The following is an 18,574-nucleotide window of genomic DNA, read 5'->3' on the forward strand; positions in this document are numbered from 1 at the left end:
CTGGCAGTAAGAGCTCATATTGCTCACAGAAAGCCCTATACTGGAAAGAAATGCACAGCACCTTTTATTTTCCAAAGCCAGAAATGAACGTCGGCAGCTTCAGGCCTTCCAGGCTGTGTGATTGTTTGGCAGCCTCGGGCTCGATGCCAGTTGCAAAACTCAGTGTCTTTAAGGTTTAAAAATATGCAAGCCTCTTCATTAGTCATTCGGGTCCTTATTTTCTTTGCATGCAGCATTTAGGTTTCAGCTATCACCATTTCTCCCTTGTTTCTGGGAAGGGTCACTTACTTTCAAGTCTTTGATGCTTGCTGCATCAGCTTTCTTTCATGTTTACAGTATATCCATGTAGAGACTCTTTTCATCCATTCATGCTGATAATTCTTTTGAACTTCAGGGTAGAATGAGGCTTCCAGAATTTAACTATTCATTTCCTAAGGGAGCTAGAATGATTTAGCAGATGAAACAACTCCCATATTGACCTTGGGTCTGCAGACCCAGCTAGAGTAGTTCACATCACCAAAGGACTCCTTTATAACTTGTTCAGATGATGCTTTAAGTTGAGACCCATGACTGAGCTAGCTTGGAGAAGGAGGACTTGCTGGTGTGAGAATGAGCACCATTGAAATGGTATGGCGAAGGGTCATTCAGTGTCTGATACTGCTGCCCTTCACCGAGATGTTAAAAGGGCACTATAGAATTGGGCTTTCACTTTTCATCTGTTGCAGATGACTGGAAGCCCTCATCTTTTCTTTATAGCCTTTAGCATTTGTTCATTTAAAATAAAGTATTTCCCCTCAAATAGTATTTTATTCAGGATTTTTAATCACATCATGACCCAAGTACATCCAGCTTTTTCAGTGAAGCACTTGTGCCATACTGTTTCATTCAGACTTGTTTGATGATCTGAAACATATATTGTGTATAACACCTACATTTCCTCTTAGACAAATCTTTAGGAATTCGTTTGTATCTATGGCTCTTTACTTTTCAGTGTTCTCTATAACTTCTTGTTTCAGTTGTAGGTCTTGATCCTGTTCTCCTTCCATCCCAACCTCTTGTTTCATCTGGCATCCATTATTTAGTCATAATGGAGCATGTCTAACTCCAGTTTGGAATGTTTGAGATATATTTATACTTAATATCTATCGGTACTAACAGGTAAGTTACAAGAAAAGGAGTACTTGTGGCACCTTAAAGACTAACAAATTTATTTGAGCATAAGGTTTCGTGAGCTACAGCTGTAAGGTGGCACAAGTATTCCTTTTCTTTTTGCGGATACAGACTAACATGTCTGCTACTCTGAAACCTGTCATTAGGTAAGTTATAGACATCTAGTGTTGTCAAGGAATGAGCTTGGTGGCTATGAAGAGGCGAGGGCATCATAGAATATCAGGATTGGAAGGGACCTCAGGAGGTCATCTAGTCTAACCCCCTGCTCAAAGCAGGACCAATCCCCAATTTTTGCCCCAGATCCCTAAATGGCCCCCCTCAAGGATTGAGCTCACAATGCTGGGTTTAGCAGGCCAATGCTCAAACCACTGAGCTATCTCTCCCCCCACAAGCATCCCAGCTTTCATGTTGAGATATAACTAGTGCAATATACACATGGGCATTAATAGTGCCCCCCTAATGTGGAGTATACAGAGCAGTTCTTTGGTTGATCTTGGAACTTGTTTCCTCTTCTAACTAAGCACTCCAGCATCTTTTAGCACGGAGCAGAATGGGAAGTTGATGACTGTTCAGAAACAGACGAAGTAGTTAAATGTATGGGGGTATGCTGCAAAACATATGTCAGAGTGTGGCATGTGCTTGAAGTTCACTATTGCTCTCCAAGCAGAGGTAGCCCTTTTTGGACAACAAAAGGACTGTAATCTTTCCAGTTGCATTTCTTAGGCCTTTCCCAAGTTGAATGATGCAGTCTGTATATTTATGTAGTGTTTTAGTCTCAGAAGGATACAATCAATAAGACTTCAGGTTGCTGCAAGAGAACGCTGCAGTTTTCTCTAGTTATAAGTTTTAAGAGCTTTAAAAAACAAACAAACAAACTAGAAAGGAGCCTGAATTGCAAAACTCAGAGCCAGATTTGAACACTCCCCACTTTTGGGAATATTAAAATCTTTGGATTTGGTTTGGCACATTAGAGAGAGGAGTCCCAGGTGAAATTCACAGCTAAGTCTGCTCTAGTTTCTGCAGATGTCCCCAAAATCAAGCAGTGTTGCCAACTCTCATGATTATACTGTGAGTCTCACAGTATTTGGTAGTTTGTTTTTTCCTTAAAGCCCCATATCCAGGAGTCAAGTGAATATGGAAGAATCCTGACTTTTGTTTAAGCACACCAACACATTTCTAGCCTTATGGTTGGGAAGAAAAGCTTGAAAAATATGAACTGAGTGCTATTCTTAAGGCTCAAACCCCGAAGACAAAGGGAGCTCACAAAACAGTGTGGCTGGGTAACAGAATGGCAGATGAAATTCAGCATTGGTAAGTGTGACTGGGTGCCTGGATGGGTCACGCTGAGAATGCCCCGTTTTTTGGGGTCTGGCCTGAGTGAGGCAGACAATCCTCCAAACTGGTGGTTTATTGTATACTTAAATTTACCAAGCCAGGTACAGAATAGTTTCTGCAATACCACACAGGTTAATGAGAAGCCAAACAGTCCCCATTAGGCATCCCTTGGTTCCCATCTGGACAGCCAAGTCTAATTTAGTGAGGGGTTATTGGAAATCTGATTCACCATATGTGAGGTTCACAATCCCAAAGGACCAGACACTTATCCCCAGGTCAGTACGAGTCTCAGATCTTATCCCATAATCACACTGATGCCAGTCCTTTAGTAACTAAAAACTAAAGGTTTAATAATAAATGGAAAAAGAAAGAAGAGAGTTGCAAATGGTTAAAAGATCAGTATACCTACAAATATGTGTAAAGTCCTTTGGTCAATTTCATATCAGAGATGGTGAAGCTGCTGATTTGTAAAAGTCTTTCTGGAATCAGTTTTTAAAGGCTTATAGTCCAATAGGCAGTCCAGGTGTAGAGTCTGTTTCAGTCCTTCCATGCATTTTCTAGGGTGTTCCAGATCTCCATCTTACCACTTTCCCTGTTCGAAGTTTAAGCAGAGTAGAGAGGAAAGAATTATGCCCGGGGCTATCCTTTATTGCTCTTCTAGCAGGCTGACAAGCCTCTTTACAGAAATTATCACAGCAGGGCCTTCCCCTGAGAAAGAATAGGCATTAGGCAATGCAGATTTTTGCTTTGAAGCTAATCTTCTATTTCCTATGCATACACAGGTAAACTAGTTACGTTCATTTACATAAGGCAATTAGCCGGTACTTCTTTATAGCATAGATAGTTAAGCTGACTGCAATGTAGATAATATTATTAGTCTCCTGAAGTATTTTACATAACCTTAAAATAAGGTTAGCTGGACAGAATCGCATATGTAATTAAGGCAATTAAGACATGAAAAGGAATTAACATCTACAAGCTAATTTGGTTACATTGTTAAACTTCTAACAGGATAATGGTAAATACAGACAAAGACAACTAGCATCTACTCTTGATTTCTGTTACTACAAATAAATGGCTTAATATTTGCTGCTCTAGAACTTCTTTGAAATTCACATATAAGTAGATTGTCTTGATTACATTTCAGTGCCTCTTGTTAAGTTGTTATGGGTCATACGCAAGTTGGCCAGTACAAAGTAATGTACATTGGAAAAAATAACCCCAACTACACATATATAATGGTTCCAAATTAGCTGTTACCACTCAAGAAAGAGATCTTGGAGTCGTCATGGATAGTTCTCTGAAAACTTCTACTCTATGTGCCTGTGACAGGGTTGGAACTCACCACTGCAGCACCTCCTGTTGGTACCTCCAGGAATTAGTTCAGTCCATGTGGAGCGTACCCTGCTGGTGGTGTCCCATCTGTCTCTCCCCTTGCTGACATTTGGACCCGCATTGCTCCTCGCTTGGCAGCCTCCTCTTCAGGACACTGCCCTCCAGCAGTGCCCCTAGTCCACGCTCACCCCCTTCCAGGGGGGTGGGGTTTAACAGCAGTCTTCTCACTTCGCCCCAGCCTCAGCGACCAACCATATCCCCAAAGTCCAACCCTTTCTATCAGGGGTCGGGTACAGTCTGCTTTGGCCACTTCTAATGGCCAGGTGTAGTACAAAGGGGGAGGGGAGGCCAGGCCTGCCCTCTGCTCTGGGTCCCAGCCTAGGGACCCTCTGGTGGCAGCCTCCCTTCCCTCCTTCACTCCCCTTGTCCACCTGTCCTCCCTTGGCTGCATCCGCTTTGGCCCCCTTGCACCTTGTGGGCCCTTCTGTCAGGGCCTGCAGCCTGGCAGGTATTGGGCCGGAGCTCTCCTCTCCTCAGCTCCGCCTAGCCTAGCCTAGCCTAGCCTAGCCTTGCCTTGCCTTGCCTTGCCTTGCCTTGCCTTGCCTTGCCCTGCCCTGCCCTGCCCTGCCCTGCCCTGCCATCTCCTTCGGTCAGGAGACAGACCTTCTCCCTTGCCTGGGCAGCCTTTATATAGAGCTTAGCCTGGCCCTGATTGGCTGCCTCTTTCTCAGCCCTGATTGGCTCTCTAACAGGCCCTCCCTGACTGGCTGCCGCCTTGCACAGCTGCTCTGGCCTGCTGTAGCCCAGTCTGGCATGGGAGTGGGGCAGTCGCCCCACTGCACTGCCGTAGTGGTCAAAAAGGCCAACAGAATGGTAGGAACTATTAGCAAAGGGATTGACAATAAAAAGAAAATATCATAATGCCATTATATAAATCCATGATACACCCACATCTTGAATACTGTGTCTACTTCTGGTCACCCCTTCTCAAAAAGGGTAAAGTGGACCTGGAAAAGGAGAAGGGCAACAAAGATGACCAAGGGTATGGAACAAGTTCCATAGGAGGAGAGGCTAAAAAGATGTTCAGCTTAGACAAGAGACGATGGGAGGGAGTCAGTAAAATCATGAAGGGTGTGGGAAAAGGGAGTGGATGTTTATCCTTTCGCACAGTACAAAATCCAGGGGTCACCTGATGAAGTGAATAGACAGCAGGTTTAATACAAACAACAGGGAGTGTTTTTTTATGCAATGCACAGATGTGGGACTCATTGCCATGACGTGGTGTGAAGGCCAAAAGTATAACTGGGTTCCAAAAGGAACCAGATGAGATCCTGGAGGATGGGTCCATCATTCTCTAGCAGCCAAGGTGATCAGAGTATCAGAGGGGTAGCTGTGTTAATCTGTATCCAGAAAAACAACGAGGAGATGATCAGAGATGCGTTCCCGTGCTCCGGGCAACCCTAAACCTCTGACTGCCAGAAGTTCTCCAACATTTCCCTGTTCTGTACGGTCCTCCTGAAGCTCTGGTCACTGGCCACTGTCGGAGACATGATATTGGGGTAGGTGGACCAGTTTTTATATGTTTTTATGTTCTAAAAAGAATCCCAAATTTTATTTTTAATCTCAGGAATTTAAAGCCAATCTCATGATTTTTTGCGGCCTGATTCAGGATGTTTGAACACTTAGCATTGGCAGTATGGAAACTGACACAAGGATTACAGGCCTAAGGGAAGTTACTCACAGAACTGGGAGTAGGAGTGGAAGTTGGGAAGTTCATGGAATCGTAGTGGGCCGTTAGAGCCTATTGTTCTGGATGCAGCCATTTGGAAACCAATTAATCATTCGTGTAATGTTCCAAGTCCCAGGGAAGGGGAAAACACGACAGAGCAAGAGGAAAAACCAAGCCAAAAAGAAACAGCGTAAACAAATATTTTTAAACTAAAAAAAAAAAAAAAAGCTTGAGGATGGACATCACGAGGGAAGAGATGTCACTGAGCTTCCAATTTACAGTCTCTTTTATTCTATTTGTACATCGCCTGCCATGATGATTTCCTGGTTCATGAATGGGGGCTCTTAGATGATATGGTAATAGAATAAATAATAAGTAGTTTTACTGTTTTAGTATTTTATAACTTGAAAGTATCTGACGACACCTATTGTATAGTTCTTGATTGATTCCTCCCCCCCCCCTCCCCCCAGTGCCAACCTGATCTTTTTCTTTAGGTCAGGGGCACCATTGGGAATGATCCAGCCAGTAACCCAAGCTCTGGCCGACCCTGGCAACGTTACAGCTTTCCAAGTGTAGTCTTTAGGCAAGGACGAACACATTCCTCAATCCATTGGGCACAAACAGGCTTTTCTTCAAAATCAGACAGGCATACTTTCTAGTTCCACTGCCTTTTTTTTTTTTTTTTTTTAAATTCCCCTTGGATGTATTTATTGTGGCCAATGCTAGGAAAATTCTACCCTTTGTTTATGTTTTGAGTTACTCTATACATCTTTTCTAGTACAGAGACGTGTTCCAAACTCTACCGTGTTCTGTTTTGTGTTAGAATTATAAAATCATAGACTACTAGGGTTGGAAGGGACCTCAGGAGGTCATCCAGTCCAACCCCCTGCTCAAAGCAAGGGCACTCTTTTGACTCATATCCAGTTTCTCGTCCACCGTAACCCCTATGTCCTTTTCCGCAGAACCGCTGCCTAGCCACTCGGTCCCTAGTCTGTAGTAGTGCATGGGATTCTTTCTTCCTAAGTGCAGGACTCTGCATTTGTCCTTGTTGAACCTTACCAGATTTCTTTTGACCCAATCCTCTACGGGTCCCTCTATATCCTATCCCTACCCCCCAGTGTATCTACCACTCCTCCCAGTTTAGTGTCATCTGCAAACTTGCTGAGGGTGCAGTTCATGTCATCCTCCAAATCATTAATGAAGATATTGAACAAAACCTGCCCCAGAACCGACCCTTGAGGCCCTCTGCTTGATACCGGCTGCCATCTAGACATGGAGCCATTGATCACTACCCGTTGAGCCTGACAATCTAGCCAGCTTTCTATCCACCTTACAGTCCATTCATCCAGCCCATACTTCTTCAACTTGCTAGCAGGAATACTGTGGGAGACTGTATCAAAAGCTTTGCTAAAGTCAAGGAATAACACGTCCACTGCTTTCCCCTCATCCACAGAGCCACTTATCTCATCATAGAAGGCAATTAGGTTAGTCAGGCATGACTTGCCCTTGATGAATTCATACTTGCCCTTGGTGTTCTCTTTAAGAGACCCAAATCAGTGAGCTACATAATGCTTAATGACTCTCTGCATCAATAGTTTTATCCTTTGGGGAGTTTGAAATTGGTTCTCATCTGAGCATGTGAACATCTATACTGTGTCTGCGCCCTCCCCGCTCCCTGTTAAATTTGTTTGTGCATTGGCATGAGAATGTAAAGCCATCTCCTGACATCCCAATTGACCTCAGCAGCAAGCTGTGTCCAGAAGTTAACCAGCTCTGGCTTCAGGATTCTTGTGCATCAGTTAGGCACCTAAATAAGAGACCTGGTTTTGATTTTTCCCTTCTCCCTTCCCTCACAAATGCTGAGGACGCATATTTCCTATTGACATTAGTGGTAGATTTAGATGTTCAGCATCTTTAGGTATAATCAAGCCACATATTTAGGTATTTAAATATGGATTTTGCTGTATATATTATAGGTAAATGAGTTAACTTTTCACCTTGGTATTTAAGAGTATATATTTAATTTTATTAAAAGCTTTAAATATTTAAATATTTAAAGCTAATTCTCCTATAGCTGAATTTTGTTCATTTGGAGTTTTATATTGTTTTTGCTTTTCTATTTTATGTTTGTTTGTTTTTTAAATTCAACCCCCCTCCTCCCCCAGCCTTGCTTTAAATCTGCACTTGGGTTCGTGGTTAGAATATCCTTCTTGAATTGTGGGGCACAATTATCTATTTTGGAGTTTACTGTAGCTAGATGCATACAGCCCAGCCAATGCACCTGTTCTACAGGGTAAGTGTCGAATACAGGAAAAACATACAATGTCTTGAGAACATGTTTAGGACTCTTTTCCAGTTGCTTCAATAGCTTTCCCAACCATTGAACAGTCATAATGGGAAAACATTAACCTCAGGTTTCTTTTTTTAGACCGTAAATTCCAAACCTCACAGACAGGTCTTTATTAGTTGCTTTGCCAGCCGCTGAAAATTTCTAAGTATTAAACGTATATGTTTTGTATCTCTTGTGATTAAACTGATTAAATATAAACAAAGAGACTTCTTTTCCCCTTGCCTAGTGATTTTGTTTTACATGTAAAGCACCTTCAGAGAGGGGAAAATCATCCCAGATTCTTGCCCATATATGTGGGGGAAAAGGGAAAACGGCTGTTTCTAGCCTCAAATTTGGTGCTGAGAGTAAAGCTACGCATGTGACTAAAAGGTAGCACTGACATAGTCCCGTTTCAAACGGCGCTATGTTAACATGATTTAGGTACCTTAGCCCTGGTCTACACTAGGACTTTAGGTCGAATTTAGCAGCGTTAAATTGATGTAAACCTGCACCGGTCCACACAATGAAGCCCTTTATTTCGACTTAAAGGGCTCTTAAAATCGATTTCCTTACTCCACCCCTGACAAGTGGATTAGCGCTTAAATCGACGTTGCCGGCTCGAATTTGGGGTACTGTGGACACAATTCGATGGTATTGGCCTCCGGGAGCTATCCCAGAGTGCTCCATTATGACCGCTCTGGACAGCACTCTCAACTCAGATGCACTGGCCAGGTAGACAGGAAAAGAACTGCGAACTTTTGAATCTCATTTCCTGTTTGGCCAGCGTGGCAAGCTGCAGGTGACCATGCAGAGCTCATCAGCACAGGTGACCATGATGGAGTCCCAGAATTGCAAAAGAGCTCCAGCATGGACCGAACGGGAGGTACGGGATCTGATCGCTGTTTGGGGAGAGGAATCCGTGCTATCAGAACTCCGTTCCAGTTTTCGAAATGCCAAAACCTTTGTCAAAATCTCTCAGGGCATGAAGGACAGAGGCCATAACAGGGACCCGAAGCAGTGCCGCGTGAAACTGAAGGAGCTGAGGCAAGCCTACCAGAAAACCAGAGAGGCAAACAGCCGCTCTGGGTCAGAGCCCCAAACATGCCGCTTCTATGATGAGCTGCATGCCATTTTAGGGGGTTCAGCCACCACTACCCCAGCCGTGTTGTTTGACTCCTTCAATGGAGATGGAGGCAATACGGAAGCAGGTTTTGGGGACGAAGAAGATGATGATGATGAGGAGGTTGTAGATAGCTCACAGCAAGCAAGCGGAGAAACCGGTTTTCCCGACAGCCAGGAACTGTTTCTCACCCTAGACCTGGAGCCAGTACCCCCCGAACCCACCCAAGGCTGCCTCCTGGACCCAGCAGGCGGAGAAGGGACCTCTGGTGAGTGTACCTTTTAAAATACTATACATAGTTTAAAAGCAAGCATGTGAAAGGATGACTTTGCCCTGGCATTTGCGGTTCTCCTAGATGTAGTCCTAAAGCCTTTGCAAAAGGTTTCTGGGGAGGGCAGCCTTATTGCGTCCTTCATGGTAGGACACTTTACCACTCCAGGCCAGTAACACATACTCGGGAGTCATTGTAGAACAAAGCATTGCAGTGTATGTTCGCTGGCATTCAAACAACATCCGTTCTTTCTCTCTCTTATCCTCAGGAGAGTGAGATCTAATTCATGGTCACCTGGTTGAAATAGAGTGCTTTTCTTCAGGGGACACTCAGAGGAGCCCATTCCTGCTGGGCTGTTTGCCTGTGGCTAAACAGAAATGTTCCCCGCTGTTAGCCACAGGGAGGGGGGAAGGTTGAGGGGGTAGTCACGCGGTGGGAGGAGGCAAAATGCGACCTTGTAACGAAAGCACATGTGCTATGTATGTAATGTTAACAGCAAGGTTTACCCTGAAAGAGTGTAGCGACTGTTTTATAAAATGTGTCTTTTTAAATACCGCTGTCCCTTTTTTTTTCTCCACCAGCTGCATGTGTTTCAATGATCACAGGATCTTCTCCTTCCCAGAGGCTAGTGAAGCTTAGAAAGAAAAAAAAACGCACTCACAATGAAATGTTCTCCGAGCTCATGCTGTCCTCCCACACTGACAGAGCACAGACGAATGCGTGGAGGCAAATAATGTCAGAGTGCAGGAAAGCACAAAATGACCGGGAGGAGAGGTGGCGGGCTGAAGAGAGTAAGTGGCGGGCTGAAGACAGGGCTGAAGCTCAAATGTGGCGGCAGCGTGATGAGAGGAGGCAGGATTCAATGCTGAGGCTGCTGCAGGACCAAACCAGTATGCTCCAGTGTATGGTTGAGCTGCAGCAAAGGCAGCTGGAGCACAGACTGCCACTGCAGCCCCTCTGTAACCAACCGCCCTCCTCCCCAAGTTCCATAGCCTCCACACCCAGACGCCCAAGAACGCGGTGGGGGGGCCTCCGGCCAACCAGCCACTCCACCACAGAGGATTGCCCAAAAAAAAGAAGGCTGTCATTCAATAAATTTTAAAGTTGTAAACTTTTAAAGTGCTGTGCGGCATTTTCCTTCCCTCCTCCACCACCCCTCCTGGGCTACCTTGGTAGTCATCCCCCTGTTTGTGTGATGAATGAATAAAGAATGCATGAATGTGAAGCAACAATGACTTTATTGCCTCTGCAAGCGGTGATTGAAGGGAGGAGGGGCGAGTGGTTAGCTTACAGGGAAGTAGAGTGAACCAAGGGGCGGGGGGCTTCATCAAGGAGAAACAAACAGAACTTTCACACCGTAGCCTGGCCAGTCATGAAACTGGTTTTCAAAGCTTCTCTGATGCGTACCGCGCCCTCCTGTGCTCTTCTAACCGCCCTGGTGTCTGGCTGCGCGTAACCAGCAGCCAGGCGATTTGCCTCAACCTCCCACCCCGCCATAAACGTCTCCCCCTTACTCTCACAGATATTGTGGAGCACACAGCAAGCAGTAATAACAGTGGGAATATTGGTTTCGCTGAGGTCTAAGCGAGTCAATAAACTGCGCCAGCGCGCCTTTAAACGTCCAAATGCACATTCTACCACCATTCTGCACTTGCTCAGCCTGTAGTTGAACAGCTCCTGACTACTGTCCAGGCTGCCTGTGTACGGCTTCATGAGCCATGGCATTAAGGGGTAGGCTGGGTCCCCAAGGATACATATAGGCATTTCAACATCCCCAACAGTTATTTTCTGGTCTGGGAATAAAGTCCCTTCCTGCAGCTTTTGAAACAGACCAGAGTTCCTGAAGATGCGAGCATCATGCACCTTTCCCGGCCATCCCACGTTGATGTTGGTGAAACGTCCCTTGTGATCCACCAGAGCTTGCAGCACTATCGAAAAGTACCCCTTGCGGTTTATGTACTCGGCGGCTTGGTGCTTCGGTGCCAAGATAGGGATATGGGTTCCGTCTATAGCCCCACCACAGTTAGGGAATCCCATTGCAGCAAAGCCATCCACTCTGACCTGCACATTTCCCAGGGTCACTACCCTTGATATCAGCAGATCTTTGATTGCGTTGGCTACTTGCATCACAGCAGCCCCCACAGTAGATTTGCCCACTCCAAATTGATTCCCAACTGACCGGTAGCTGTCTGGCGTTGCAAGCTTCCACAGGGCTATCGCCACTCGCTTCTCAACTGTGAGGGCTGCTCTCATCTTGGTATTCATGCGCCTCAGGGCAGGGGAAAGCAAGTCACAAAGTTCCATGAAAGTGCCCTTACGCATGCGAAAGTTTCGCAGCCACTGGGAATCGTCCCAGACCTGCAACACTATGTGGTCCCACCAGTCTGTGCTTGTTTCCCGAGCCCAGAATCGGTGTTCCACAGCATGAACCTGCCCCATTAGCACCATGATGCATGCATTGGCAGGGCCCATGCTTTCAGAGAAATCTGTGTCCATGTCCTGATCACTCACGTGACCGCGCTGACGTCGCCTCCTCGCCCAGTATCGCTTTGCCAGGTTCTGGTGCTGCATATACTGCTGGATAATGCGTGTGGTGTTTAATGTGCTCCTAATTGCCAAAGTGAGCTGAGCGGCCTCTATGCTTGCCTTGGTATGGCGTCCGCACAGAAAAAAGGCGCGGAACGATTGTCTGCCGTTGCTCTGACGGAGGGAGGGGCGACTGACGACATGGCTTACAGGGTTGGCTTCAGGGAGCTAAAATCAACAAAGGGGGTGTCTTTACATCAAGGAGTATTTCAGGCAGGACTTCACGGAGGGTTCCAATAAGAAATGGTGCACCTAAGTTATTGTTCTTATTGGAACAAGGAGGTTAGCCTGGCCTCTGATTGATACATGGCTAGATTTACCTCGCTGCACCTTCTCTGTGAGTGACTGCAGTGTGACCTAGAGGAATGAGTCCCCTAGACAGGGGAGGAGGCAAATGAGTACAAAACAAATCTGGTCTATTTCTTGTTTTGACCCACTCCATCTATCTTTTACATCTTTGGCTGGCAGCAGACGGTGCAGAAGGACTGCATGCCATCCACATCTCATGGCTGCTCGGCAGAAGATGGTACAATACGACTACTAGCAATCCTCATCTCTTGCCTGCCTGGCAGAAGATGGTACAGTACGACTGCTAGCAGTCCGTATCGCCTGCCCGCTCACCATAAGACGGTTCAATAGGACTGACTGCAGGACTAAAGAGAATGACCTGGTCAAGTCACTCCAAATTTAGTCCCTGCGCCCATGTCTGCCCAGGCGCTCCCAGCCGACGTGGCCAGGAGCACCTCGGACACGACGAGGACGACTATCAGTCGTATTGCACCGTCTGCTGCCAGAAGGCAATGGGTTGCTGCTACTGTTTAGCAATGCCGTACCGCGTCTGCCAGCACCCAGGAGACATAGGGTGATGGTTACCTGAGCGGGCTCCACGCTTGCCGTGGTATGGCGTCTGCACAGGTAACTCAGGAAAAAAGGCGCGAAATGATTGTCTGCCCTTGCTTTCACGGAGGGAGGGAGGGAACGGGGGCCTGACGATACGTACCCAGAACCACCCGCGACAATGTTTTAGCCCCATCAGAGTGCTCCATTGTGACTGCTCTGGTCAGCATTCTCAGATGCCCGATTGTTTGCCGTTGCTCTGACGCCGGGAGGGGCGACTGAGGACACGGCTTACCGGGTTGGCTTCAGGGAGCTAAAATCAACAAAGGGGGTGTCTTTACATCAAGGAGTATTTCAGGCAGGACTTCACGGAGGGTTCCAATAAGAAATGGTGCACCCAAGTTATCGTTCTTATTGGAACAAGAAGGTTAGCCTGGCCTCTGATTGATACATGGCTAGATTTACCTCGCTGCACCTTCTCTGTGAGTGACTGCAGTGTGACCTAGAAGAATGAGTCCCCTAGACGGGGGGGGGGGGGGGAAGCAAATGAGTACAAAACAAATCTGGTCTATTTCTTGTTTTGATCCACTCCATCTATCTTTTACATCTTTGGCTGGAAGCAGACGGTGCAGAAGGACTGCATGCCGTCCACATCTCATGGCTGCTCGGCAGAAGATGGTACAGTACGACTGCTAGCAGTCCGTATCGCCTGCCCGCTCACCATAAGACGGTTCAATAGGACTGACTGCAGGACTAAAGAGAATGACCTGGTCAAGTCACTCCAAATTTAGTCCCTGCGCCCATGTCTGCCCAGGCGCTCCCAGCCGACGTGGCCAGGAGCACCTCGGACATGACGATGACGGCTACCAGTCGTACTGTACCGTCTGCTACCACAAGGCAAGGGGTTGCTGCTACTGTGTAGCAATGCCGTACCGTGTCTGCCAGCACCCAGGAGACATAGGGTGACGGTTACCTGAGCAGGCTCCATGCTTGCTGTGGTATGGCGTCTGCACAGGTAACTCAGGAAAAAAGGCGCAAAACGATTGTCTGCCCTTGCTTTCACGGAGGGAGGGAGGGAACGGGGGCCTGACGATATGTACCCAGAACCACCCGCGACAATGTTTTCGCCCCATCAGGCATTGGGATCTCAACCCAGAATTCCAATGGGCAGCGGAGACTGCGGGAACTGTGGGATAGCTACCCACAGTGCAATGCTCCGGAAGTTGACTCTAGCCTCGGTACTGTGGAAGCGCTCCGCCGAGTTAATGCACTTAGAGCATTTTCTGTGGGGACACACACACTCGAATATATAAAACCGATTTCTAAAAAACCGACTTCTATAAATTCGACCTTATTCCATAGTGTAGACATACCCATAGAGTACGCGCCAGCAATGTCTACATGGGGCAGTTAGCACGCAACATGTTGGTGTGGTCTACAGTTAACACCCCTCTAGACTGCACTGCTTCACTGTGCAGACAAGCCCCAGGCTCACCTTTGTTAAGCAATTACGTTTTCCCCTTGAGATACTGCTGGTGGTGAGTAGAGTACCTGGCGGTGCTACTGAAGAGTGTCTTCTGACATGTTCATAGGATGGAATGAGGTATAAAGTCCTGGATCCTAGTGTCATGCTTGGCTGTACTACTTATCACCAAGCCAGTCTGGAACATGGAACCATATGTTTTGGTTTGTGCTGACAGTCTCTCAGCCTGCTTGTGAGATGTTAACCTGGAAGTCGGGTGGCCAACTATTGGCCTAAGCCAGATGCTTTTTTGTTTTTTTATAAGATTGGGATGGTTACATTTTTTTTGGATCACTAGCCCAGGGAAGCATTTTAACAGATAATGTACATATTTAAAGGAGATCCTTTTCTTTTCTACAGAGGACTAATGTGACCTTGATCCAAACCCTTTCTATTTTTAATCAGCTTTGAAGCCCCATGGCTTTAAGTCTCTCTGCAGCTGTTCATCGAATGGCTTGTTGCCAGTCACCCTAAGAGATTCCACTCCCATTAGTTCTGAGGGCTCCATAAGCATAGCAGAAATGCCATTCTGTGGCAAGGAAATTTTTTTAAATTTTCTCTTCTGAACCAGAAGGCTCCACAGGTGATGAACCTGCAAAATTCCCAGAGCAAGCCCCGTGGGACTGGATTTTAATAGACCCCTACATAAAGAATATAGCTGTTTAATGGACACACACTGAATGATAAACTACAGGCTCTGTATTTCTACCGCAGTCCTTTTAGTTTTACATAAATATGTTAGTCTGTGTCTAGAGTATTTGGGTATAATCTCTTAGAATGTTTCCATGTTGCATCATGGACCAATGATCTTACTGTTTTAAGCACCCTTATGAGGTTTTCACCGTTCATTTTCAAGTCTAGGCTACAGTGGCAGTGTTTTTTGTTTCCTTTACTGTTTCGTTAATGCTGTGGTATTTTTGCTGCATTTGGGGTGCTAGCATGTTTCCATATGAAATTCTGAACAAGGAGTTACTTCCATACAAGCTAGCATTTCCATACATTTTCCACTGTTCTTACATGTCATGCATTCTGCTTTTCAAGGTCAAAATGCCTCTCCTCTACTTAAAAATGCACCTCTGCAGTTCAGATATAAGATTGATAAATAACCCATTGAATCACCAGTGTTTCATTAGTTATTGCTTCTGCAGTGAAATATGTACCTTTCCTGTACTAATGAAGTGTAGCTGCATTATAAGCATAAGGTATCAATGGAAATCTTATAATGATTTAATGTTGTTTACTCAGTCAATTAAAACCTTATCTTACATAAGTGGTGCAGTTGTAGCCGATGGAAGTCATTGGCCTTTGGATCAGGCTCTTGATGTGGAATTAATAGGTGGAAAAGAAACTGAGTATTTCTGAAATAATCAAATATTGTCATGAGGTTTATCTTTTCTAATGGAGACGTTAAAAATACATGGGCTGTTGTCCAAATACCCTTGGGGATTAATGAGTTTGAGGTAAAATATTGGCATTTCTACAACTTTTCAATGATTAAAAAGAATATTCCATTTTAAAAGTTCTTAAGCTTATCTACATGGATGTTCTTTCAATAATCATTACGGATAGATTGCTAATAACCAAATTATTTACAGTTCTAAGATAGAGCTTCCCTCTTCCCCCAAAAGGTATGAGACCAGCTCTCTAGCAGTAGATTCCATAGTTTATTATATTCAAATTCCTGAAATAGCAAGAATGAAGCTTGTAAAAGAGGATCAGGTTGCTTAAATGTAAAAGAATTTCATCTCTTTTTATGTGCAGAGGACTGTAACAGATCCATCCCATGGTGTGGCAGAACGGGTAAACCTCTGTCTTTGCAGTGAACAATGTTTTATTTTAGACTGATCACATCTGTAGAACATAATTGTTATCACAAATGCTTGAATGGGTGTGGAAACCTTTTCTTCGAATGCATCTGGTCCTTGCTTTTTTGGTCTTAAACAATGGTGGTCAGGCTCTGTGTAAATCTGTCAATATTATTTATACCACGTGTGATCTTATTTCTGACTATAAGTACTACCATTTTATTTCATCAAAGGTGTTTCTGTGATTACATTTATATTGCGGCTCAATAACAGTGCAGAGAACATAAAGCCTCCAGTGGGTTTTAGTTCTGTTTGAAAGTGGATACCAGAGCTGCACTTGGTATTGGAGACAGTAAAATTGGATAGCGTTTTCTGACCATAAAGCTTTTTGCTCAGTCATTTCCTTACTTTCCCCATGACCAAAATGGAAACTATTTTTGGACAAGCATGTTCCAAAATATTTTCTATGATTACAGAGTTAAACATAAAATAAAACACCCAAGCTCTTCCTGTACTAACAGGAGTTATTCTGCCCCCAAAACTCGTGCTGACTTTAAAGTGAACTCCTCGCATTCTCCTTGCCAGGCAACTACACTGGCTCTCATGTAAAATATCTCCAAGAAGCATATTAAATGTGCACATGCAAGTAGCAATACCTTTTCTCCACATTTGTATTTTTCCATGATGGTATTCCATGAAATGCCAAACTTTTTTCTTAAGAGAAAACTAGGAGAGAATGAAATATTAGAGTTGAACTTTGAGAGCAAGGAGAAATAATGGTGTTTATGAAATATTAGCATATTCTGTTAAATGACCAAAAAGGATCAGCAGCTAGGCTGTCCTGAATGTGGGTGCAGAATCCACAATTCAATTATGATGACACGTTATGAATTGCAGTAATTAAATGTCCTGGATTACATGCACACAGAGACATTTAACTTTTTATAACTAATAAGAATGAGCACCTTGCACCTAAAGTTATCGATGAATGCCTGAGTGTCAGGCATCGCTGCCTGGTGAACCTGCTTTCCCAAAGAGTCATTTGAGTCATGATTTGGAATATCAAAATGTGTATTTCTCTAGGCATAACCTTTGTGCCAATAATAGCCACAGCCCTGAATAATTTCTGATGATGGGGTCAGGAAGAACAGCTAGTGTCCTTCCTTTGGAGAACACATCCAGTATAGATTAAGACCAGCCACACACTAAGGACAGGTATGTCTGTACATTCAATTTAAGTCTTCCCTATGCTTTTAAGAGGCTTATCAACATATCCGGTTTATCTTCCGCCACCTCCTCATGCTGTGGTCCTTCTGCTGTAAATAGAGTTTTGCTGGAAGGCCTGCTGAATATTTAGGTCACACTATAATTTTCTTTTCCATGTTTCTTTCTTTTCTGCTATGGGATACAGACTTTCTCTCTGCTCCAGAACAGAAACAAAGAGGAGGATACTCTACTGTTTTGCTCTCCTGGGAATTCTGCCTGGAGGACAAAGCTCTTTCACCAGCTTTTATGAAGTACTAGATGTTTCATTCCACCTCTAGTGGGTACAACTTGCCTGTGGTGCAACTGGGAATGGAAATTAGCATGTCTTTCCACAGGTTGTGCTAGGGGGCTTTTTGTGTTTCACCAATATCTAGGAAACTTGCTTAAAAAAATAGTATACTAAGAGTTTGTAGCGCACTGGAACTCTCTCTTACTCCAAAATAATGTTGTAATATTTTGCTCATTAAGGAACATGAAAAATGTTAATGAAAACAAAATAATCTTGAGTTTTTTGGTTTTGTTTTTCATACCGTCAGAAGTATCCATTGTAGAATCCTGGGAGTTTTTTTCAGGGACCAATTTAGTAGCAGCTAAAATTTCACTCACGCAGCTGTCTGAAACTACAGCTGTGCAGCTCCCCTTCCTGAAGGATGGCGTTCATTGGCTCATTAATACCAGTTTATAGGCCTATTTTGTAGCTAATTCCTTCTGTATTATTCTGATGGCATGAGCAATGGTGAAACATTAGTGGAAGGCCAAGGGGCCAAGTTTTTGTTTCATTAGTGCTTTGAGTGTTATTACTATCATTGTAAAGCAACTGGAAACCCAGTGTTCTCGGAAAAAATGTATGCGTTACATTTGGCAAGATGGGTTTTAGTGGGCTTTTAGATTTCCTGTTTATCTTCCCCAACAAACCTTCTCCTCCCTACTATTCTGTCTGAACTAAGTCACTCTCTTGTTCGTCTTTTTATTGAGAAGGCAATGACTTGCTTAGAATTGGGGCATCAGAAAGGAGGTGACCAAAGAGTCATCACTGAAAACTCCTTTCCTTCATCATGCAGTCTTAATTTACCTAGAGGCACTTGGGTGTTATAAGAAAAGGAGTACTTGTGGCACCTTAGAGACTCACCAATTTATTTGAGCATAAGCTTTCATGAGCTACAGCTCACTTCATCGGATGCAAGATGCTATAGAAAACCCCAAGTAGATAGAGAAAGAAGATACATATTTTGCTGTCATGAGGCACAGGAAATGCTGGATCTAAGGACA

At 44.6% G+C, this 18,574-nt stretch overlaps 2 protein-coding genes across 7 annotated transcripts in view; both read left to right on the forward strand.

Annotated features, from left to right (window-relative positions):
• The window catches only part of SLC25A26 (solute carrier family 25 member 26), a 151,725-nt gene that overhangs the window by 71,932 nt on the left and 61,219 nt on the right, over window positions 1-18,574 (forward strand). The window lies entirely within an intron of this gene.
• LOC140914065 (uncharacterized) lies at window positions 7,638-10,468 on the forward strand. Its single transcript, XM_073351039.1, has 2 exons — window positions 7,638-9,286; window positions 9,871-10,468. The coding sequence occupies exons 1-2, from the start codon at window positions 8,704-8,706 to the stop codon at window positions 10,389-10,391; spliced, it is 1,104 nt and encodes a 367-aa protein (XP_073207140.1). The 5' UTR covers window positions 7,638-8,703; the 3' UTR covers window positions 10,392-10,468.

This window comes from Lepidochelys kempii, chromosome 7 (genome assembly GCF_965140265.1).
Source record: "Lepidochelys kempii isolate rLepKem1 chromosome 7, rLepKem1.hap2, whole genome shotgun sequence".
NCBI lineage: Eukaryota > Metazoa > Chordata > Testudines > Cheloniidae > Lepidochelys > Lepidochelys kempii.

What these genes read in the sequence shown, in the direction of transcription:
- LOC140914065 (XM_073351039.1), top strand. Translation starts at nt 8,704, where the DNA reads ATGCAGAGCTCATCAGCACAGGTGACCATGATGGAGTCCCAGAATTGC. An exon ending in AGGCGGAGAAGGGACCTCTG is followed by an intron (nt 9,287 to 9,870) that starts GTGAGTGTACCT and finishes TTTCTCCACCAG; the next exon opens with CTGCATGTGTTTCAATGATC.